Here is a 25732-nt window from a genome sequence, read left to right on the forward strand (position 1 = left end):
CCAACTCTCTATTTATTTTGGGTGAAGAAATAATATGTGGCATGATTTAATTGGATTTAATTTAAAAGAAGGGAGTCAATAAAGCACCAATTAAATCAAATGAAAAATAATCCAATCTCCTATTGGAGATTTTCGAAACTCCCAAGGATAAAAGGATGGAGTTCGAATTTCATGTAGTGTAATTTAAGGTCCATTGGTTTGGATTTAATTTGGAATAATGTCCCAAAACAATTAATTAAATCCACAAAAAGAAGTACTACTTCAATAATTTGGGAGGGCCGAATTTTTCAATGAATTGACTTGAGAAAGAATAAATGCATGATCCTATTAATTATTTCCCCACATTGGAATAACATAAATCTCAAGCTCGTCATTCCATAATAACCACGTCAATTTTTTTCACACAAAGCACTTAATCACATAGAATCAAACGTTTCAGAATTCCCCAAAATTCCAATTACATGAAAAGAAATCACAAAAGTTTGGGATGTTATAAGGAAATAAGCTAATTGCGGTTGGTTCTTCCTACTCAAATCATCGGCTACTACGTTTGTCTTGCCTGGATGATAGTGAATACCACAGTCGTAATCTTTAACGATCTCTAACAAACGTTGCTGCTGCATGTTTAGCTCCTTTTGCTCGAAGAAAAACTTGAGACTCTTGTGATCCGTATATATTTCGCATCTCACTCCATAGAGATGATGTCTCCAAATTTTCAGTGCATGCACTACTGCTGCAAGTTCCAAGTCGTGAGTCGGAAAATTCAATTCATTCGGTGTCAACTGTCGGGAAGCGTATGCTATCACTTTCCCATCTTGCATCAACACGCGTCCAAGTCCTACTTTCGATGCATCAGTATAGACGACGAAGTCCTTCTCGGTTGCCGGTACAGCTAGAACAGGTGTTGTAGTCAACTTCTCTTTCAATAGTTTGAAACTCGCCTCGCACTCCGATATCCAAACCACTTTGATTCCTTTCTTCAACAGTTGTGTCATTGGTCTTGCGATTTTAGAGAATCCCTCGATGAAACGTCGGTAGTATCCCGCCAATCCCAAGAAACTACGGATTTCACTTGGCGTTTTCGGCGACTTCTGATTTTGCACAGCCTCGACCTTCACTGGGTCCTCTTGAATTCTATTAGCCATCACGATAGGACCAAGAAAGTTCACTCGATTCAACCAAACTAACTCTTACTGAACTTGGCATAAAGCTTCTCTTTTCGTAACATTCCCAACACAGTTTGCAGGTGGCATCCATGTTCCTTCTCGTTCTCCGAGTGTACTAAAACGTCGTCGATGAAGACTAACACAAACTTGTCAAGGTACTCGTGGAAAACTCGGTTCATCAAGTCCATGAAGACGGCCAGGGCGTTGGTCAGCCCAAATGGCATCACAACGAAATAATAATGGCCATAACAAGTGCAAAAAGCAGTCTTAGGCACATCCTCTCGTCGGACCTTTAGTTGATGATATCTCGATCTCAAGTCCATTTTCAAAAATACGCCCGCTCCTAGAAGTTGGATAAACAAATCAGCAATCCCTGGCAGTGGGTACTTGTTCTTCAAGGTCATCTTGTTAAGCTCACGATAGTCGATGCACATCCTCATTGTTCCATCCTTCTTCTTAACGAACAACACTGGCGCTCCACACGGTAACACACTAGGTCGAATAAAACCCAAGTCTAACAGTTCTTGCAACTGGATCTTCAACTCTGCCAACTCTTTAGGAGCCATTCGGTATGGCGACTTTGATACTGGCGCAGACCCTGGTTCCAAATCAATAGTGAACTCTACCTGTCTGTCGGGTGGCGGTCCAGGCAAAGCTTCGGGAAACACATCGGGAAAATATCGTACTACTGCCACATCTCCCACTTTCAAATCCTTCTTTACCTCTCTGTTCAAGTACACAAGATACGCCGGACGCCCTTTTCTTATCATCGTGGTTGCTTGAAATGCGGAGATTATGGAGGTTCGTCGGTTCATGGAGATCCCATATAAGATAGTCGGCTCTTTGCCCGGGGCTTGAAAAGAAATCTGTCTCTCTTTACGGTAAATCGTTGCATGGTTCTCGGTAAGCCAATCCATTCCCAAAATTATGTCTACGTTCTCCAAAGGTATAACGTGCATCAGTTGGGCCATTACTCATAATCCTCCTAACCCAAACTCTATGTTCAAGCAAGTTCGCACAAAATCAATCAAACCTCCAACCGGTGAAGACAACCTCAAACCTAATTCAACCTGTGTACAAACATGTCCGCATAAAGTGCATTCGAAAAGCTCAACCTCACCCATTCCTCCAAGTGTAGCATTAAGAACTCGAAGAATGATCAAGCAGTCTTACTTGGATATGAACTGATTTCAAAATTGTAGCTACGCTGCTGAAAGTGTCTTAAGCAGAAAGGCTGCAGAATTAATCAAGAAAAAAAAACATCTCTAGCTCGACTCTTCCGGGTCTCACTAACTTGCAACAATTGGTTTTGATCATCTCCACGGAGCTTGAAAGAACATAAGATAGATCATGAATATAGGGTGGAATCGAATTAAATCTCAAATCTCGTAGTAGGCTACGAAGGTCAAAGGAACTTTTGAAAGAAAATCTAGTGGATTGAATTCGTTAAGGCAAGGTACAAAATGTAGGCCTTAACTTTGTTTTGTAAAAAGAAAAGTTATAATATGAAAATGATACGTATAGTGGAACAGAACCTAAAGAATTCCACTCTGTAAGAAAGATCTTGAACAGACATGGTTACAGAATGAAAGGCTGAAAAAAAAATAGTTCGAAAAAGAATATCCCACAGAAAACATATCTGCGAAACGTGAGCATGTTGAAGGACATAACTGCAAGCAGCTTAGAAATGAAGTTTAATAGCAAAGGCTCACAAGGTCAAAATATTATTCGTAATTAATAGGTCAAGGAAGACTACAATCAATCCAAGTGTCCAAAGTTATGAAGGCAACACCACTTTCCAAGAACTGAAAGTGCGTTATGACTCAATGGATGAAAAGAAATAATAAGTGTTACTTGCAAAGAGTGAGTGAAACAAGATGTTAAATAGACAGGGGCTCACGATTATTTGAAAGGTCCTGAAAGACAACTTCTTAGAATCCAAGTAAGAACTGTTGATTAAAAAGTTCGTTCTAGCTTTTAAAATCGCACCTCCTCATTCACCTTTCGCGAGCCGAAACTGGTAACATCGCTCTAGGAGTTGTGGGTTTCACGCTGAGATTCTTCGTATCGTTGCCACTAATAATTAGTCAGAAACCATATCTGCATAGCATTCTTTGCACCTCATAAAAACCATTCTCTTAAAACATCGCAATTTTACTCGCGCTCCCAACGTGCTATAACAGTCATCTTCGTCACACCACCACTTTTGACGCAAGAATGAGTTTACATATTAGATCACAAGTATGATCTCTCCCCATTATAGGATTAAATCATTTAGCATCTCCTCTTGAAGTTCTTTTCGTACGTAATGTCTCTTCGTATTCTCTTTATTCTTATCGTTCAGGAAAAACGATATTGAATTTGTAATCATCTAATGGAGTTCAAATTCGCACTACATATTTCCATTTATCTTATCCCTTAGAAAAGTGATATTGTAGTTGTAACAACTAAGTTCGATATCGTTCGATCAAACAGACATCTTGGGCATTCTAGGTTTGCAACAAAGTTCATAGTATCATACTTTCTTCTACCAACACTTTCATAAAGTACCTCACACTTTTACGTTCATAATTCATCACTTAAAACATGATTCACATACCAAAAGATTCAACATGCATAAACGTATATCGCCATGCATAACTATGTCATATTTCTCATTCACTTCCAGATCTAAATTTTCCCAAAAGAAACGAACTAACATGCTTTCGTTCAAGGTTCAAAGATTTTCCGAAATTTTTAACAATTTCCCATAACATGTTATAGTTTTGTCAATCAAATTCCACTATGAACAACTAGTCCTTACCATTGTAAAACATCAACCTCAAAGTTTTTTTTTTCACATAATCAGACACCATGCACTTCACCTATATGTTTGAAACAAACATTTTTTAAAAGAGTTACAACATTCTCAAAACAACTCATCAATCTTCATCTTTCGTATAAAACACTCCATCTTCCTATGTTCACATGCTTACGTCATCACTTTCACACATATAACACATACTTAGGTCATCATACTAATCTTGCTCATGTCCCGCATAATCATACCATAACAATATCATATTCACACATACAGCACGTGCTTAGATCATATTGCCAATCATGCTCATATTCCACATAATCACACTATCACAATATCGTTTTCACACATATAACACGTGTTTAGATCATCACGCAAATCATGCTCACATTTACGTCCTTTTCACATCGTTTATTCACTAATTTAGAATCACATCACATCATCACGTAATTACATGCTCATGCATTCTTTTGCCCAAACCATCCTCATCATATCATCAATCTTATACATCGTTCTCATATTTCATCAACAACTTAAAACATACCTCACTTTCCTTGGTTGAGCGTGATGCTTGGATGTTGAGCCTTCGTGACACTTCTAGTCAATAAAGGTTCACTAATCTAGACTTAAAGTGAAAGAAGACTCTCGGACCAGAGCGAAAGAACAAAGCTCTGATACCACTCTGTCACGACCGCCCAAACTAGGGGTACTACAAACGAGGTGATCGTGACCACGGGATAACATTAAAGACAACATTTAAGGATAACATTTTATATGAAAACTTAATTAGCTTAAAGGAATAATATTTTAGTTCATTAAAAGTTTAGACAACAAATTTTTAGTTTAAAGAAACTTAATGTTATAAATTTATTATTAATTAGCAACGACTTATGGCAAAGGATTTTTCAAAAGAAACAGCGGAGAAAATAAATATTAAAATCCAATTAACTTCCAAAAGAAAACATTTGGTTTAGTTCACGAAAAACCATTTCAGAGTAACAGGGTAAACATCAGATTAACGCCTAACAGAATCCAACATGCTCAAACACAGTATGAAACAGAATAAAGTCTTGAGGCATAGTTCAAAAATATAGCAGCGGAAATAAGGTTTAAAGAGAGTCAAGGATGACGTCTATGTATGAAGACAAAACACAATATGTACATTATGTTTAAGGTTGGCCGTGTTTGATTATTCGGCGCACGTTTCATGTTTTCCCCAAGGGTTTAGCAATCCTTGGGGCTAGGGTGTAGTATGTATTCAGTAACAAAACTGTCGCCAAAGTCCACGTGTTTCAGTCATTCACCTATGGTTTAGATATCATCTCGGCTAGGGAGTAGTTTTTACTGATACACATAATGTACATATATTACTCTGTAATGGTTTTTTTATGTTCAGTAATTGACGATTTATGATCTGTAATGTAAATGTTTGCTGAGCCATTTTTTTGCGATTTTATACAGTGGTGGTTGTACCTGAATGTTCTCCAGAATTGAAGCCTATTGTCGGTCAGATTGTCCAATGCTTAAAGAGATGGCGATGGAGAAAGAGCTGGTGAAGGGCAAGAGGAAAATTTGATGTATTTTGCAACTCACAACATTTTTGGTTTTGTTTTTCCGGAATAGTCTTATGATTCAATTCGTTGTCTTAGTCTTATTAGTATTATCACTGTCAATATTTTATATATAATATTATTACATCATTAATCTGTTAACGTACATTATCATTACTGAATTTGTACATTATTGGTTACTAGCACTTAACTTAGTGCACACAATTTTTCCATGTACAAATCATTATTAAACACATTCTATACATTATACATTGTATTACGAATCTGTCAATGTACATTATTATAGATGTTCGACCTTCTTCCCCCTCGGTTTCCTATGCTCTGATGGAGTCCGTCGACAGTATAGATGGTCGACCTTCTTCCCCTTCGGTTTCCTATCCCCAGCCTCTTCCTGAGCGGTACTTGTCTCGGGCTCGGCCAATCTCTCCCAAAATTTCTGGGCAATCGCAACTGGAATTACATCATCGACCGCTTCGCCAATGTCCAATCTAAGTTGCATCGCTGCTGTCCAACATACAACATCATAACATGATTATAACCGAAGCTATCAATATTGTGTCGCAATTACATTAGATAATGCATCATTCACCCATGTAAACAAGCAGTCAATGAATGCATAACATTTGATAAATAATGTATAAAAGTTGCTAAATAATATACAGAAGCAATCAAATAATGCACAACGGAATATTACATTCACCCATTAGGTTCATATACACAAGGAGTCAAATAATGAATAATAGTTGATAAATAATGTATAATACTAGATAAATTATGTACACAATCAATCAAATAATGCACAAAGGAATATTACATTCACCCATTCACCTATGTACACAAACATACAAATAATGCTTAATACATGATAAATAATGTATAATCCTTGATAAATAATGTACACAAACAATCAAATAATGCGTTCACCCATTCACCCATGTACACAATGAGTCCCATAATGCCTAATACCTGGTAAATAATATAAACTACTAGCTACATAATGTACAGATTCAATCAAATAATGCACATAGGTATATTGCATTCACCATTTCACCCACATCACCCAGCAAGTAGTCAAATAATTCCAAATACTTGACAAATAATGTATACCACCAGATAAATAGTGTACATTTTCAATCAAATAATGCGCACATGAATACTGCATTGACTAAATCTCTCATGTACACAAGCAGTCAAATAATGGATAGTGCATGATAAATAATGTGTAACCATTAATTAATCATGTATCAAAGCAGACAAATAATGCACAGAAGAGTTTTACAATTACCCATCCACCCATTTACAATATCTGTCGATTAATGCACAAAGGAAGACTAATTGATGTACAACTACTCAAGGAATTCTACATACAACTGAAATACTGCAGTCTGGGTAGGTTGAGATCTTGACGGTCGACCTCTTTTCGTTATGTTAAATCTGTGAGACGAACCACAAATCAAATCCCAGAAACATTTCATCTAAATAATCGCCGAATACACACTTGTAAACCAGTTAATAATTACACATTCTATATAAGACAAAACTCTAACCAAAACGAAAACTCATATGTGATTACATAAAATCACGACCAAGGCGAGGTTAAAAACATTGATTTTTTGGATGAAAAATTCGGGAATCGACTAGTAGACGGTGAATGTCGGCGTCTAATAGTTGCTATTACTAAAAAAATAACTTTTTCCAACCCTACCTTGAAGACGCCTTCAATAATATGGTCGCGTGCTACCGGAGTGAGATGTGGACCGTGAAACCGATGAAAAAAGACCAATTTCTAGAGATATCTGACGAAAATAGTGGCGGCTAGGGTTCGAAGAGTGTGTGGAATATGGGGAGACGATTTGCAGGGACGTGGATTGAGGGATAAATCAACCTCCAGCGATGTTTCCAAACCCTAGTTTCCAAACCCTAGTCGCAACTACAAGCCACCGGATATCAACAACACCGTCGATTTTTACCCTAAATCAACCTTTAGCGATGTTTCACAGTCGAAACCTCACTCCCTTTGCACGCGACCATCTAGTTGAAGGTGAAGACAAGGTAGGGTTGAAATGGTAAATTTTTTGGTTATACCCATTGTTAATCGCTGATTTTCACCGCCTACACATCACCTACTCATCGATTCAATAATTTCTCCCAAAAAAATTATGGTCTTCAAACTCGTTTTGTTCGATATTTTCTTCAATCATAAAATCGAGTTCATTTTTGTTAGGGTTCTATCTATTATTGAATTTATAGTTATTTGCTGGTTTACAATTTTGTATTGGGCGATTATGTAGAGGAAATATTATCGTGTTTTGATTTTTGGTTCGTCTCACGGATCCAGTATGACGAAGAGAGGCCAACCTTTAAAAAGCCAACCAACCCAAGCTGCAGGTGAGCAATCTATTGCATTTGCATTTAGAATTCCTGGAGTAGTGGCGTGCATTTCTGAATTATTGTAAGCAGTGGCTTGCTGGTTTAATAGAATGGTTGTAAATGGGTGAATGTTATACTCATTTGTGCATTATTTGATTGCTTGTGTACATTATTTATCAAGTGTTATGCATTATCTAATATAAATGCGATACAATATTGATACCTTCGATTATAATCATGTTCTGATGTTGTATGTTGGACAGCAGCGAAGCAGCCTAGATTGGACATTGACGAAGTGGTCGATGTTATTCCAATTGCGATTGCGCACAAATTCCGGGAGAGATTGGCTGAGCAAAGGGCCTAGACGAGTACCGCTCATGAAGAGGCAGAGCAGAGGAAACCAAAGGGTTGGAGTGATGGTATCGATGATGATTGGATACGTTTGGTATTATGTGTTTGAACTCTATGTTTTTTTTATAACTCATGTTGGAAGGGAAAATAGCCGACTTGTGGCTTGGTATGTTTTGTACAATGTGTAGTGTGCTTCTTGCAAACAAAATCATATTTCGGTATTAGTGTATGATGTCATCAACGCAAAATCTATAATAGATGTAAATTACAGAATAAAGACACGTCACTCCTTAATAATGTAAAATAGGTATAAAATAATGTAGAAAAAGTTAGTTGGATTTTACTAATAATGTACAACAAACTGAATAGATATTGTATATAGAGTTATGCGATCATAGACTCTCAAAAACATAATGGATGTAATTAACCGAATAATGTACAGAATGTGTTGATTAATGAATGGAAATGGAATAATATTGTACATTAAGTTAAGTGCTTGTGAATAATAATGTACAACTTCATGAATAATAATGTACATTAACAGTTTAATAATGCAATGTATAATGTATAGAATGTGTCTAATAATGAACTGTACTCGAATAACTGTATACAGTAAGTTAAGTGCATGTAAATAATAATTTATAACTTCATTAATAATAATGTACATAAATATATTAAAAACGTAAAATTATTATGCATAAAATGTTGACAGTGGTAAGACTAATAAGACGAAGACAACTAAATGGATAATAAGACTAAACCGAAAACATAACCAATAATGTTGTAAGGTAAAAAATACTTAAACATTTCCTCTTTCCCTTACGAAGCTCTTTCTCCTTCGCCATCTCTTTAAGCATTGGACAATTTCTAGAGTCGTGATGGCCCATCTCATCGCACGCCTTACACCGTCTAAGAGGCCTAGTAGCCTCCTTTATAGCAATTTCTCTCTTGGAAATCAGACGGCTCGCTGAGCAGCTTGCGTGGCCCTTGGTCTTGACAACATCCGGAGGATGGCCCTCAACTACATCAGGCCTTACCATTCCATAAAAATCTTCCATCCTTCGCCTCATTTCCGATGCGGACGGTGTAGGAGTTCCAACTTGAAGAGAATTACCAAGTTCTTCCACACCACCTACGAATGCACGAAGCACATCAATGTCCATCTCAAATCGTCGAAGAAAACCGTAGAATATCGAAATCCCTTGATTTGAAACAATTTGGATAACCGTCTGCGTTTCATAGATAACCAGAACGTGCATTCAATTGGTCATCCTCGTTCGACTTCTTCTCGCCTTCCCTATTGCATACAACATAATACCAAGTTGTAACATCGTCCGTCTTCCTCGTTCCTTGTTTGCACGTATCAAAACCAACAACGCGGTCATATACATCGGAAAATGCAAAAGCGAAATCTAGTGATAAGAACTTCTGACCAACGACAGGCTTCAATTCTGGAGAACATTCAGGTACAACCACCACTGTATAAAATCGCAAAAAAATGGCTCAGCCAACATATACATTACAGATCATAAATCATCCATTACTGAGTCAAAAAAACCATTACACAGTAATATATGTACATTATGTTTATCAGTTAAAACTACTCCCTAGCCGAGATGATATCTAAACCCTACATGAATGACTGAAACTCGTGGAATTTGGCGACGGTTTTGTTTACTTACTACATACTACACCTTAGCCCCAAGGATTGCTAAACCCTTGGGGAATACATGAAAGTGCGCCGAACAATCAAACAGGCCAAACACAAGAAAAATGGCTCAGCAAACATATACATTACAGATCATAAATCATCCATTACTGAGTAAAAAAAACCATTACAGAGTAATATATGTACATTATATTTATCAGTTAAAATTACTCCCTAGCCGAGATGATATCTATACCCTAGATGAATGACTAAAACTAGTGGACTTTTGCGACGGTTTTGTTACTTACTACATACTACACCCTAGCCCCAAGGATTGCTAAACCCTTGGGGAATACATGAAACTTGCGCCGAACAATCAAACACAGCCAAACATAAGAAAAACGGCTCAGCAAACATATACATTACAAATCATAAATCGTCCATTACTGAGTCAAAAAAACCATTACACAGTAATATATGTACATTATGTTTATAGTTAAAACTACTCCCCAGCCGAGATGATATCTAAACCCTAGATGAATGACTGAAACTCGTGGACTTTGGCGACGGTTTTGTTACTTACTACATACTAGACCCTAGCCCCAAGGATTGCTAAACCCTTGGGGAATTGTCACGCCCGCATTTTCTAAGGATAGAAAACACGGTTGATCGCGACTAGGGGAGGATTAAAGAAGCGGGGAAGAAAGGGGAAAACAACACAACTCGACCAAAGCTCGAAACAAATGGGAATACCTCGAATAAAATCAGAGTATCTCAACAATACATTAACTCAAAAGAAGGACAACAACTTAGCCGAAGCATTTGAGAGAAGGAATATGCCATGTGTGAAGACATGACACATTTTAGACACTTAAATTTCTTCAACGGTCTTGCTCAACACCCACCGCGCCCGTCACGCTCAACCTGCATATTTGTTTAAAGAAATGCAGGGCTGAGTACTTGATGCACTCAGTGGAATCATACCGAAAATATTTTATTAAAATATTGTGTCACGACCGCCCATACAAGGGTACCACAACGCGGCGATCGTGACCGACATGCATGGATAACAATTTAAAAAAAAGAACATCTTGATTAACTTAAAGAAAAGAAAAACAACTTAGTTTAAAGAGTTTAAAGTTAAAATTTTTTTTTTAAAAGGCATAAGATAAAATACTTTTAAAAGGACAACGGGAAAAATTTGACTTAAGGAATACATCAACTAACTAAAGTTGAACAAATACTTAACTTAAATCGCGAAGAATAAATTTTAAAAAGACAACGTAAACACTTGTTTAAAACTCATCACCACCATACATGTTCACACACAAAACGTAAAGGAAAGATTAAGTCTTGAGTCATGGTTCAAATTATAGCAGCGGAAAAATACGGTTTAAGGAGAGTCAAGGACAACGCCTATGTATGACGACACAACGCATCCTAAGTACTTAAGCCAGCTCAACATCCACCGCAACATCCCGCTCAACCTGCACATAAGAAAATAATATGCAGGGCTGAGTACTTGTTGTACTCAATGGGCTCATGCTGAAAATATTTTAATAATAGTTATGTCATCCATACCAGTGATCTCGAGTTTTATGTAGTAGGAAAATATCACGAGAAACACAAAAATATTCAAGTCTGGACAGACAATTTATCTCCCCACTTTTCACATCAATCCAACAATCACAATCGCAGTGCGACGAAAGTGTGGCCACACTATTTGCCCACGAGACCGGCCGACTTGCAAGGACGGCTCACGATCCCACCAGTGTACACAGCCCGATAGGGTTTACGCCCCTACTTGGACCCGAATTCATTTCACAACACAGCCATATAGCCTAACGGAGTAAACACATACGAACTAGGCATCATGCACACAATCTCATACAAAAACAACATGACATGACATAACAGTTAAACCACCCTTATATCTCCACATAATATTTTTCGGAAAAGTAAAGAGGTTTGAAAAGAAAGCCCACCTCGTTCTCTTAGCAATTCACAACCCACTTAGCAACTCTCGATCCTTGAGTTCACGACTACACAATACCCTCGTCAAAGACAACACAATTAGTTTCCCCCAACAACATATTACTTTGCATGTCCTATCGATTCTCTCGTCGTTTTTCTCAAATCCCCGACCCAACATACGTCACAAAGATGGGAGAACACATCGTAACACATTTCGATTTATCACACGTGATCACATCATTAAGACACGCTCCTTGGACATACATGCATCATACAATACTTTTAAACTTGAAAATAAGAGATATTTTAACAAGGCAGAAATATGGCAGAACTGCGCGACCGTTTTGTAAAAATCACCATAAATTCACCCGACCTCAAAAGAAGCTAAATTTTGGTCACAATACAGAATACACATTCAAGTTCATACATGAAAATTTTCACACCGAAATCACTTCATTTATTCAGTCATATCACATATTAAACTCTCTGGTCGTAGCATACAATTTCCGACAGTATTGCGCAGTTCATTTGAAAAATTCACCATAAATTCATCCGATGCCCAAAAAGGCTGAAAATTTAACACGACTCAGACGACACTTCAAATTTTCATATAGTTCAAGAATCACATCAATAGGAGGTCATTTGGTCAGTCAAACAGAAAACGAAACATTCATGGCGAGAACTCACGTTTCTGGCAGATTTGCGCAGTCAACTTCAAAAATTTATTAAAAATTCATTTTTCGATTAAAAAGGCTGAAATTTACATGAGACACAGAAAACACCTTGAAGTTTACTCAGTAAAAATTCCGTAGCAAAATTCGTTCGTTTGATGGGTGGAATACAGATCATAAGTCACTGGTCGTGCATCACAGATTTCTGGTTCAAATTCGGGATTAGGGTTTTTAAACTTCCACAACACAACCACCGATTTTTCATGCTCGAAAACACATAATTATGCTTACACGTTCTTCATACACATATTTGCATACAACCTCATATTATTCACAAATATTTCGATCCAATACACATGATTCCAATCAACAACGTAAAAATCAAACAAGTTCTTACGAACACACAATTTCCCTCCCGTTAAAACTTGCGATCTATCAAACCTACACTCTCTACATGCATGTAGGACTCAAAACATGGTTCAAAAGAGAAGGAGAAGAAAAATTGTGCAATTATACCTTCCTTTACAAAAACCAATCGGTAGAAGAGAAGAACGAAGCGATCCGTCGGAAACTCTCGAAGGTACTTCCAATGGATGCAAGAATAAGCTTGAATGGAAGATTTTTGGAGATGGGAGAGTGGAGAGGAGAGGGAAAACGTGTGAGGAGAGAATGAGGGAGAGGGAGGCGTGTGAAAATAGTGGCTAGGGTTAGGATTTATTCTATTTTATGTACTAGGTTTAATTCACACCCAAGTAATAATTAAATTGTGGGAGGAATAAATTAAATAAAAATCCCACAATTAGATCACAAAGTAGGCGTGTATTTTGAGGGGATTAATTCCAAAATTTGCTGATTTAATTACAAGGAAATATAGCAATATTTACTTAGAGAAAATATATTCATAATAATGAATACAAGGGAACAATTAAATTAAATCTCCAAGTAGGAAATAATAGGAGGGGGCCGAAAATTTAAGGAGAAATTGTACAAGGAAATTATTTAAATCCCCAATTAAACAAAATAGGATTTAAATTAAGTAATTTCTTTATAGGAAAAAGGCTCCCATAAAATAGGCAACAATTAATTAAATTCCCACAAGGAAAAATAATGCAAAGGGGCGTGTGATATGGAGGAAAAATAGAAGGAAAATATTCACATCCCCAATTAATTAGACATGGGAATTTATTTGAATAAAAGGGGGTTCCACAAAATAGGAACAAATAAAATATCCTCCATATTTTATTGGAGGGGCCGAAAATTATTAGGCTAAAATAGCCAAGGAAATGTTCCAACTCTCTATTTATTTTGGGTGAAGAAATAATATGTGGCATGATTTAATTGGATTTAATTTAAAAGAAGAGAGTCAATAAAGCACCAATTAAATCAAATGAAAAATAATCCAATCTCCTATTGGAGATTTTCGAAACTCCCAAGGATAAAAGGATGGAGTTCGAATTTCATGTAGTGTAATTTAAGGTCCATTGGTTTGGATTTAATTTGGAATAATGTCCCAAAACAATTAATTAAATCCACAAAAAGAAGTACTATTTCAATAATTTGGGAGGGCCGAATTTTTCAATGAATTGACTTGAGAAAGAATAAATGCATGATCCTATTAATTATTTCCCCACATTGGAATAACATAAATCTCAAGCTCGTCATTCCATAATAACCACGTCAATTTTTTTCACACAAAGCACTTAATCACATAGATTCAAACGTTTCAGAATTCCCCAAAATTCCAATTACATGAAAAGAAGTCACAAAAGTTTGGGCCTTTCCTCGGGAAATTTAAACGTCTCACACAAACAGCTCGAGAAACTTTTCTTTCATCTTATCTTCTAACTCCCACGTAGCTTCCTCGGGACCATGGTGCTTCCACAACACCTTCACGGACGCTATCAACTTGTTTCGATGCTCTTGTACCTTCTGATCAAGTATTGCTTCGGGCCTTTCCTCGTAGCTCATGTCGGGGGTTAGGATCACTTCCTCTTGATGAATCACATGTTTGGGGTCGAACACGTACTTCTGCAACTGCGACACGTGGAACACGTTGTGCACGTTCCCAAAGCTGGGAGGTAATGCCAATCGATACGCTACAGGACCTACTTCGTCGATGATCTCGTACGGTCCCACAAAACGCGGTTTCAGCTTGCCTTTCACTCCAAATCTCACAACTCCTCTCGTCGGGGACACCTTCAGGAACACTTTTTCACCAACGTCGAATTTGATTTCCGTTCGACGCACGTCAGCATCTGATTTCTGCCTATCTTGAGCTTCCTTGATCCTTGCACGGATTCGATGCACAATTTCGGTCATCTCCTTTATGGCGTCGGGTCCTAACATCTTTCTCTCGCCAACTTCATCCCAATAAAGTGGGGATTGACACTTCCTGCCGTACAAAGCTTCATACGGAGCCATATCGATCGTCGCTTGATAGCTATTGTTGTAGGCAAATTCAACCAATGGTAGAACCGTTTCCTAACTTTCCTCTCGATCTAAGACAACTGCTCGCAACATATCTTCAAGTGTCTGAATCGTCCTCTCGGACTGCCCATCCGATTGCGGGTGATATGCAGTGCTGAAGTTCAGCTGTGTGCCCAATTCGCGTTGCATACTCATCCAAAACTTTGATGTGAACTTCGTATCGCGGTCAGATACAATGGTCTTTGGCACTCCGTGCAATCGCACAATCTCTTTCACGTAGAGCTTTGCTAGTTTGTCCGCGCCATAAGTAATCTTAATCGGTAAGAAGTGCGCGCTTTTAGTAAGTCGATTAATGATCACCCAGATCGCAGTGTTGCCCTTGTGTGACCTTGGCAAACCCATCACGAAATCCATAGCTAGATGCTCCCACTTCCATTCAGGAATTTCGAGCGGTTGTAACTTCCCATATGGCCGTTGGTGTAAGGCCTTCACTTATTGGCATGCTAGACATCGTTCCACAAATGACGCTACGTCTCCTTTCATTCCATTCCACCAAAACCGTTGTTTCAAATCCCGATACATCTTCGTGCTTCCGGGGTGTGCGGTGTAAGGCGTGTCGTGCGCTTCACTCAAAATCTCCTCTTTTAGCACCTCATCGCTTGGCACACACAATCGTCCATCATACGTCAAAGCATTATCCGCTTCCTCACGGTAATGATCAAGCTTCTCGCTCTCACCTTCGCACGTAACTCCTCCAACCTTCCATCACGTCGCTAGGCTTCTATGAGCTTGGTCCTCAAGTCTGACTCAATCACTAGCGTCGCCAATCTTGCACCCACTGTCTCGGGCGCTTTCACTATCTCCAAACTCATCTTGTCGAACTCGTGAATCAACGCTTCCTCTTGCGTTAGGAAATAAGCCAGTTGAGGTTGGTTCTTCCTACTCAAAGCATCGGCGACCACGTTCGCCTTGCCCGGATGGTAATTAATACCGCAGTCATAGTCTTTCACGACCTCTAACCAACGTCGTTGTCGCATGTTTAGATCCTTCTGCTCGAAGAAGTACTTGAGACTCTTGTGATCGGTGTAGATTTCGCATCTCACTCCATAGAGATGATGTCTCCAAATTTTCAGTGCATGCACCACTGCTGCTAACTCCAAATCATGCGTCGGAAAATTCAACTCATTCGGTCTCAACTGTCGGGAAGCATATGCTATCACCTTCCCATCCTGCATTAACACACATCCTAGTCCTACTTTCGACGCGTCCGTATAGACGGCGAAGTCCTTGTCGGGTTCTGGTACCGCTAGGACTGGTGCTGTAGTCAATTTCTCCTTCAATAGATGGAAACTCGCCTCGCACTCTGGCGTCCAAACCACCTTGATTCCTTTTTTAGTAGTTGCGTCATCGGTCTCGCAATCTTGGAGAATCCTTCAATGAATCGTCGATAATATCCTGCCAATCCCAAGAAACTGTGGATTTCACTTGGCGTTTTCGGCGATTTCCAATTCTGTACGGCCTCGACCTTTGCTGGGTCTACTTGAATCCCATTTGCCGTCACAATATGACCAAGGAAGTTCACTCGAGTCAACCAAAACTCACACTAACTAAACTTGGCATAAAGTTTCTCCCTTTGCAACGTTTCCAACACTGTTCGTAGGTGTTGTCCATGCTCCTCCTCGTTCTTCGAGTATACCAACACGTCGTCGATGAAGACTAACACAAACTTGTCAAGATACTCGTGGAAAACTCGGTTCATCAAGTCCATGAAAACGGCTGGGGCGTTGGTCAGCCCAAATGGCATCACGACGAATTCATAATGGCCATAACGAGTGCGAAAAGCAGTCTTAGGCACATCCTCTCGTCGGACCTTTAGTTGATGATACCCTGATCTCAAATCCATTTTCGAGAATACGCCCGCTCCTCGAAGTTGGTCAAACAAGTCGTCAATTCTTGGCAGTGGGTACTTATTCTTTAAAGTCATCTTGTTAAGCTCACGATAGTCGATGCACATCCTCATCGTTCCATCCTTCTTCTTAACGAACAAAACTGGTGCTCCCCATGGTGACACACTGGGTCGAATGAAACCCAAGTCTAACAGTTCCTGCAACTAAACCTTCAACTCGGCCAACTCCTTAGGGGCCATTCGGTATGGCGCCTTTGATACTGGCGCCGACCCTGGTTCCAAATCAATAGTGAACTCCACTTGTCTGTCGGGTGGCGGTCCTGGCAAAGCTTCTGGAAACACATCGGAAAAATCTCGCACTACTGCTACGTCTTCCACTTTCAACTCCTTCTTTTCCTCCCCATTCAAGTACACCAGATATGCCGGACGCCCTTTTCTTATCATCGTAGTTGCTTGCAAAGCAGAGATTATGGAGGTTCGTCTGTTCATGGAGATCCCATACAAGATAGCCGGCTCTTCGCCCGGGGCTTGAAAAGAAATCTGTCTCTCTTTACAGTGAATCATTGCGTGGTTCTCGGTAAGCCAATCCATTCCCAAGATTATATCTCCATTCTCCAAGGGCATAACGTGCAAAAGTTGGGCCACTACCCCTAGTTCTCCTATCACAAACTCTAGGTTCGAGCAAGTTCTTACAATGTCAATCAATCCTCCAACCGGTGAGGATACATTCAAATTCGATTCAAGCATAGCAGTAGGGAGTTCTAAGGCATTCACACATGACATGGAAATAAAAGAATGCGAAGCACCCGTATCAAACAGCACAATAATAGGCAGTTGTTGGAGCTTTCCCATACCTGTCAAATTCTCTTTGCCCTTGCTGGCTTGGGGTTCCTGCCCTTGATTCCCTTTGAGCGCATATGCCCTTGCTTGCTGTGGGGCCACTTGTCGGATTGGTTGAGGCTGCTGTGGTGGTCTCTGTCCTTGCCCATTCTTCACTCCACCTTTGTTGTTGTTTGGGCACTCTCGAGACACGTGCCCGTTTCCACCGCAGGCATAACATCGAATGCCTCCAACTCGGCACTCCCCAACATGATGCTTGGAGCACCGATTACAGTAGGGTGTTCTCTGCGGGTTTCCCCTCTGATGTGGCACAATTTGGCGCCCATGATTCTGTGGTTGCCGAAAAGTGGAGAAACGCCTCTTGTTGTCAAAAGGAGCTCGGTTTCCCTCCCATTTCCTCTTGTCTCTAAAGTTCGCTTGGGGTGCAGATGGGGTAGGGTTTGTTGTCCTCTCATTCTTGGGCAGTGCTTCCTCCACATCTAAGGCACAGCCCAATACCTCGGAATAAGGAATTCCCCTGCGACTAGCCACCGCTACCCTTATCTCTGGCCTAAGGCCGGAACGGAACTTTGCGGCCATCTTCTCGTCTGTATCCACCAATTCTGGCGCATAACGAGTCATCTCACATAGGGCGCGGTCGTACTCCGTGACCGTCATACTTCCTTGTTTTAAAGTGTGGAACTCCACTACCTTCGCCTGTCGATAACTCATGGGAACATACTTATTGTAAACTTCTTCCTTAAACTCCTCCCAAGTAAGTGCCTCACGGCGAGCGGGGTCCATAGTTCTCTTCTTCGTTTCCCACCAAAAGTCAGCGGGTCCTGTCAGCTGATACGTCACGCAGGCCAGGCGTTCTCTGTCCATGCATCCCATAAACTCAAAGACACGCTCAATGTCGCGTACCCATGCCTCCGCCTTCGGGGGCTCTCCCAATCCATCGAACTTGGGTGGGTTCTCTTTCCGAAAGGCTTTGATGTACTCCCTTTTGTTTGGTTGGGGTAGAGGTGGTGGTGGAGGCGGGGGCGGATTCCCGACACTTCCTTCCGTCTGTTCCTCCACATTGTTCCCCACATGCTGACCACGTCTACGTCTTGGGGGCATGTTGATCTAAAACACAGGTTAGCACCGTTGTGAGTACATCGTTAATAAAACATCATCGCTTTCATGCACGCGTACGATACGATAAAAACACAAGTACTTAAAAGCACGTGAAAAGGGAAGCTTCCATAAACAACGTGGGAAAAGAAAGACATAGCATTTGATCGGAAAACAAAAAGGTACTACTTCCATCGTCTTAACAACTTAAGGAGAAAAAAGAAACAACATCACTCATCTATCTAGTGTTTAGATCCTCTTCCGGGTCCTCTTCCTCTTCTACGTGATACTCGTCGACCATGCGGAGGGCTTCTTCGATATCCATGCTATCTTCCACATAATCATCCTCAAAACCCGGAACCATGCCTTCTTGTGGTACGGCTTCTCTTTCTGCCGTGGGTTTAACCTCGATCACGTCTTTGTCTTCCCATAGCGTTTCATCTTTTCCTTCTTGTGTCGACGGTGGTCGCTCGGAACGTGAGTCAATCAAAGCACACGTTGAGGGGATTAATTCCAAAATTTGCTGATTTAATTACAAGGAAATATAGCAATATTTACTTGGAGAGAATATATTCATAATTTAGGAAATAAAAATAATGAATACAAGGGAACAATTAAATTAAATCTCCAAGTAGGAAATAATAGGAGGGGGCCGAAAATTTAAGGAGAAATTGTACAAGGAAATTATTTAAATCCCCAATTAAACAAAATAGGATTTAAATTAAGTAATTTCTTTATAGGAAAAAGGCTCCCATAAAATAGGCAACAATTAATTAAATTCCCACAAGGAAAAATAATGCAAAGGGGCGTGTGATATGGAGGAAAAATAGAAGGAAAATATTCACATCCTCAATTAATTAGACATGGGAATTTATTTGAATAAAAGGGGATTCCACAAAATAGGAACAAATAAAATATCCCCCATATTTTATTGGAGGGGCCGAAAATTATTAGGCTAAAATAGCCAAGGAAATGTTCCAACTCTCTATTTATTTTGGGTGAAGAAATAATATGTGGCATGATTTAATTGGATTTAATTTAAAAGAAGAGAGTCAATAAAGCACCAATTAAATCAAATGAAAAATAATCCAATCTCCTATTGGAGATTTTCGAAACTCCCAAGGATAAAAGGATGGAGTTCGAATTTCATGTAGTGTAATTTAAGGTCCATTGGTTTGGATTTAATTTGGAATAATGTCCCAAAATAATTAATTAAATCCACAAAAAGAAGTACTATTTCAATAATTTGGGAGGGAAGAATTTTTCAATGAATTGACTTTAGAAAGAATAAATGCATGATCCTATTAATTATTTCCCCACATTGGAATAACATAAATCTCAAGCTCATCATTCCATAATAACCACGTCAATTTTTTTCACACAAAACACTTAATCACATAGAATCAAACGTTTCAGAATTCCCCAAAATTCCAATTACATGAAAAGAAGTCACAAAAGTTTGGGATGTTACATATTGTGTCAGCATTTAAAAGTGAACTCGGGGTTTTATAAAAGACCAAGTCACCCAAAACATTTTCTCGCTCAAAAGTATGGCCGCGCAGCCCATTTTTCTCTCTCCTCGTACCATATCTGAACCTCATATGTGAAACGAGAACGTGGCCACATTCTCGATCACCGGACCGGCCAACTAGAAAGCTAGAGCACGATCCCCTCTGTGTACACTTGCTTGAATAGGGACTCGCTCCCTAGACAAACCCGAATTCGATTAAACTCATAACTTCTAGTAGGGACTCGTTCCCCGCTAGGCGATCAGATAGGCACATCCTCAAAACAAACTACGGCATGACACAATATATTTCACATAAAAAATATACTTTGGGCATTGCCCTTATTTAAAAAGAAAGACCACCTCAAATGCTTAACTCCTCAATCTATTTTTGCTTCAACCACAAATGACGTGCAAAGTTCACCCTTTTTTTAAAAATAATATGATATGCTAAAATTAGACTTTGCAAAATAACTTAATTTAAAACGATGCTTGCATCCTACGTGCGTGTGCTCAAATTAGTCCTCATTCTTTTACGGAGATGAACATACATATTCTCACACGATCAGTCCAACGCCTACTCAAGATTATTTAATTAGCCAAGCAGAAGTTACTAAACACAAGCTAGCTACAAAGCAATTAAACAGGACCCTCCAAACCATTGATTTAATCTAAGAGGCCCAACTCATGAAATTTAAGTGGCTTAAAACATAAATGAAACTTAACAAAAGAAAAATAAGGCCAAGCAATTAAAAAGACTAAAGCAATACTCCCTGCCATACACGTATTTATTTAACTAAAGGCCCAAAACTAGTTAAAGCCCAAAACTTGTAAGAGAACTAAAATATACTCCCAGCCGCCACCACTGTATCTCTCTCTCAACTATCCCAAATTGGGAATATAGCAAAGTCAGTCTCTCTCCCTCGCCATTTTTCTCAAATCTTCACACTCTTTGACTCTCTAAAACTTACGCTCTCTCACTCTCCACCATTCTTCTACCCCTCACAAACAGAAACAACACAAAAAAACGACACCCATCTCCCTCATTTCAAGAATTTGGAGCCGTCTCACGCCCCTCTGTCGAAGACCAACCGCTGCTACTGACTCTCCTTCGCACCGTTTCCGCTGCTCCAGCCGCCCCAGCTCGCTGGCGTGCGACTGGACCTCGCCGCCGCTGCCCCTGTCACGCTCGGCCTCCTTCGCCTCGGCCACTCTCCGTTCACGACAGGTGAGATCTCTCTCTCCCTTTCCCTCAATCTAAATCTTCTATTAAGTTTTTCTAATATGTTTGATTCAAACATTTTTTGGGCAGACACTGAAATTTTAAGGATTAAGCTCGAAGGTAAATAGAAGGCTACTACAAGTATTAAAGATTAAATCTTTATCGAAACACATCATTCAACTGTTTCAAGAATATTTAAGGATGAACTAAATTCCCTTGGATGTACTACCGTGGTGATATGCAGTGGAATTTAGGAAATGAAATATACCTTTGTTGCAAAGAGTTGCAGGAAAACAATTTGAAGGACTCTCGGCTCTCTCTTACTCTGACTCTGTTCTTTCTCTATATTTTTTTCAAGGTTTCAGAAAGGTGGGAGACGTGTGGAGTTCATTATATTTATATATGGTTGAAGTTGTTACTGAATGTCTCCTAATTCTCAGGGGAAAGATTTGAATGGAAGGTTTGAGCATATTTGTACATATCCACGGTTGGTCCAATATTGGGTTCTCCAAAAGTAGTTTCACAGAAAAAATAAAAGAAAAATTGGGATGGGTGCTTAAAAAATACATGATAGGCTTTAAAAATGATAATAATTTCATAAACTCTCCAAAACAAATAAAAGATATTCAACTAAAAGTTTGACTGTCAACCAAAAACTAACTTAAAAGAAATAGGAAAAGTCGGGGCGTCACAGGAATACATGAAACGTGCGCCGAACAATCAAACAGGCAAAACACAAGAAAAATGGCTCAGCAAACATATACATTACAGATCATAAATCATCCATTACTGAGTAAAAAAAACCATTACAGAGTAATATATGTACATTATATTTATCAGTTAAAATTACACCCTAGCCGAGTTGATATCTAAACCGTAGATGAATGACTGAAACTCGTGGACTTTGGCGATGGTTTTGTTACTTACTACATACTACACCCTAGCCCCAAGAATTGCTAAACCCTTGGGGAATACATGAAACTTGCGCCGAACAATCAAACACGGCCAAACATAAGAAAAACGGCTCAGCAAACATATACATTACAAATCATAAATCGTCCATTACTGATTCAAAAAAACCATTACACAGTAATATATGTACATTATGTTTATCAGTTAAAACTACTCCCTAGTAGAGATGATATCTAAACCCTAGATGAATGACTAAAACTCGTGGACTTTGGCGACGGTGTTGTTACTTACTACATACTACACCCTAGCCCTAAGGATTGCTAAACCCTTGGGGAATACATGAAACGTGCGCCGAACAATCAAACAGGCCAAACACAAGAAAAATGGCTCAGCAAACATATATATTACAGATCATAAATCATCCATTACTGAGTCAAAAAAACCATTACACAGTAATATATGTACATTATGTTTATCAGTTAAAACTACTCCTTAGCCGAGATGATATCTAAACCCTAGATGAATGACTGAAACTCGTGGACTTTGGCGACGGTTTTGTTACTTACTACATACTACACCTTAGCCCCAAGGATTACTAAACCATTGGGGAATTGTCACGCCCGCATTTTCTAAGGATAGAAAACACGGTTGATCGCGACTAGGGGAGGATTAAAGAAGTGGGGAAGAAAGGGGAAAACAACACAACTCGACCATAGCTCGAAACAAATGGGAATATCTCGAATAAAATCAGAGTATCTCAACAATACATTAACTCAAAAGAAGGACAACTACTTAGCGGAAGCATTTGAGAGAAGGAATATGACATGTGTGAAGACATGACACATTTTAGACACTTAAATTTCTTCAACGGTATGCTCAACACCTACCGCGCCCGTCACGCTCAACCTACACATTTGTTTAAAGAAATGTAGGGCTGAGTACTTGATGCCCTTAGTGGACTCATGCCAAAAACATTTTATTAAAATATTGTGTCAGCATTTAAAAGTGAACTCGGGGTTGTATAAAAGACCAAGTCACCCAAAACATTTTCTCGCTAAAAAGTATGGCCGCGCAGCCCATTTTTCTCTCTCCTCGTACCATATCTGAACCTCATATGTGAAACGAGAACGTGGCCACATTCTCGATCACCGGACCGGCCAACTAGAAAGCTAGCGCACGATCCCCTCTGTGTACACTTGCTTGAATAGGGACTCGCTCCCTAGACAAACCCGAATTCGATTAAACTCATAACTTCTAGTAGGGACTCGCTCCCCCCTAGGCGATCAGATAGGCATATCCTCAAAACAAACTACGGCATGACACAATATATTTCACATAAAAAATATACTTTGGGCATTGCCCTTATTTAAAAAGAAAGACCACCTCAAATGCTTAACTCCTCAATCTATTTTTGCTTCAACCACAAATGACGTGCAAAGTTCACCCTTTTTTTAAAAATAATATGATATGCTAAAATTAGACTTTGCAAAATAACTTAATTTAAAACGATGCTTGCATCCTACGTGCGTGTGCTCAAATTATTCCTCGTTCTTTTACGGAGATGAACATACATATTCTCGCACAATTAGTCCAACGCCTACTCAAGATTATTTAATTAGCCAAGCAGAAGTTACTAAATGCAAGCTAGCTACAAAGCAATTAAACAGGACCCTCCAAACCATTGATTTAATCTAAGAGGCCCAACTCATGAAATTTAAGTGGCTTAAAACATAAATGAAACTTAACAAAAGAAAAAGAAGGCCAAGCAATTAAAAAGGCTAAAGCTATACTCCCTGCCATACACGTATTTATTTAACTAAAGGCCCAAAACTAGTTAAAGCCCAAAACTTGTAAGAGAACTAAAATATACTCCCAGCCGCCACCACTGTATCTCTCTCTCAACTATCCCAAATTGGGAATATAGCAAAGTCCGTCTCTCTCCCTCGCCATTTTTCTCAAATCTTCACACTCTTTGACTCTCTAAAACTTACGCTCTCTCACTCTCCACCATTCTTCCACCCCTCACAAACAGAAACAACACAAAACGACACCCATCTCCCTCATTTCACGAATTTGGAGCCGTCTCACGCCCCTCTGTCGAAGACCAACAGCTGCCGCTGACTCTCCTTCGCACCGTTTCCGCTGCTCCAGCCGTCCCAGCTCGCCGGCGTGCGACTGGACCTCGCCGCCGCTGCCCCTGTCACGCTCGGCCTCCTTTGCCGCGGCCAATCTCCGTTCACGACAGGTGAGATCTCTCTTTCCATTTCCCCCAATCTAAATCTTCTATTAAGTTTTTCTAATATGTTTGATTCAAACATTTTTTGGGCAGACACTGAAATTTTAAGGATTAAGCTCGAAGGTAAATAGAAGTCTACTACAAGTATTAAAGATCAAATCTTTATCGAAACACATCATTCAACAGTTTCAAGAATATTTAAGGATGAACAAAATTCCCATGGATGTACTACTGTGGTGATATGCATTGGAATTTAGGAAAAGAAATATACCTTTGTTGCAAAGAGTTGCAGGAAAACAATTTGAAGGACTCTCGGCTCTCTCTTACACTGACTCAGTTCTTTCGCGATATTTTTTTCAAGGTTTCAGAAAGGTGGGAGACGTGTGGGGTTCGTTATATTTATATATGGTTAAGTTGTTACTGAATGTCTCCTAATTCTCAGGGGAAACATTAGAATGGAAGATTTGAGCAGATTTGTACTTATCCACGGTTGGTCTAATATTGGGTTCTCCAAAAGTAGTTTCACAGAAAAAAAAAGAAAAATTGGGCTGGGTGCTTAAAAAAATACACCATAAACTCTCCAAAATAAATAAAAGATATTCAACTAAAAGTTTGACTGTCATCCAAAAACTAACTTAAAAGAAATAGGAAAAGTCGGGGCGTCACAGGAATACATGAAACGTGCGCCGAACAATCAAACAGGCCAAACACAAGGAAAATGGCTCAGCAAACATATACATTACAGATCATAAATCATCCATTACTGAGTAAAAAAAACCATTACAGAGTAATATATGTACATTATATGTATCAGTTAAAATTACACCCTAGCCGAGATGATATCTATACCCTAGATGAATGACTGAAACTCGTGGACTTTGGCGATGGTTTTGTTACTTACTACATACTACACCCTAGCCCCAAGGATTGCTAAACCCTTGGGGAATAAATGAAACTAGCTCCGAACAATCAAACACGGCCAAACATAAGAAAAATGGCTCAGCCAACATATACATTACAGACCATAAATCGTCCA

General features: G+C 39.3%; 1 protein-coding gene across 2 annotated transcripts; it reads right to left on the reverse strand.

Moving 5' to 3' along the window:
• Positions 1 to 11352: 11352 nt before the first annotated feature.
• LOC121745074 lies at positions 11353 to 25413 on the reverse strand. 2 transcript variants are annotated; one of them, XM_042138855.1, is made up of 3 exons: positions 24968 to 25413; positions 17739 to 18831; positions 11353 to 11393 (listed from the first exon to the last, which is right to left on the reverse strand). In XM_042138855.1, the coding sequence occupies exons 2-3, from the start codon at positions 18823 to 18825 to the stop codon at positions 11389 to 11391; spliced, it is 1092 nt and encodes a 363-aa protein (XP_041994789.1). In that variant the 5' UTR covers positions 18826 to 18831; positions 24968 to 25413; the 3' UTR covers positions 11353 to 11388. The 2 variants fall into 2 exon arrangements, with proteins under 2 accessions (XP_041994789.1, XP_041994780.1); XM_042138846.1 differs by lacking the exon at positions 24968 to 25413 and adding an exon at positions 21817 to 22511.
• Between the last annotated feature and the right edge of the window lie 319 nt (positions 25414 to 25732).

Source organism: Salvia splendens, chromosome 1 (assembly GCF_004379255.2).
Source record: "Salvia splendens isolate huo1 chromosome 1, SspV2, whole genome shotgun sequence".
Lineage (NCBI taxonomy): Eukaryota > Viridiplantae > Streptophyta > Magnoliopsida > Lamiales > Lamiaceae > Salvia > Salvia splendens.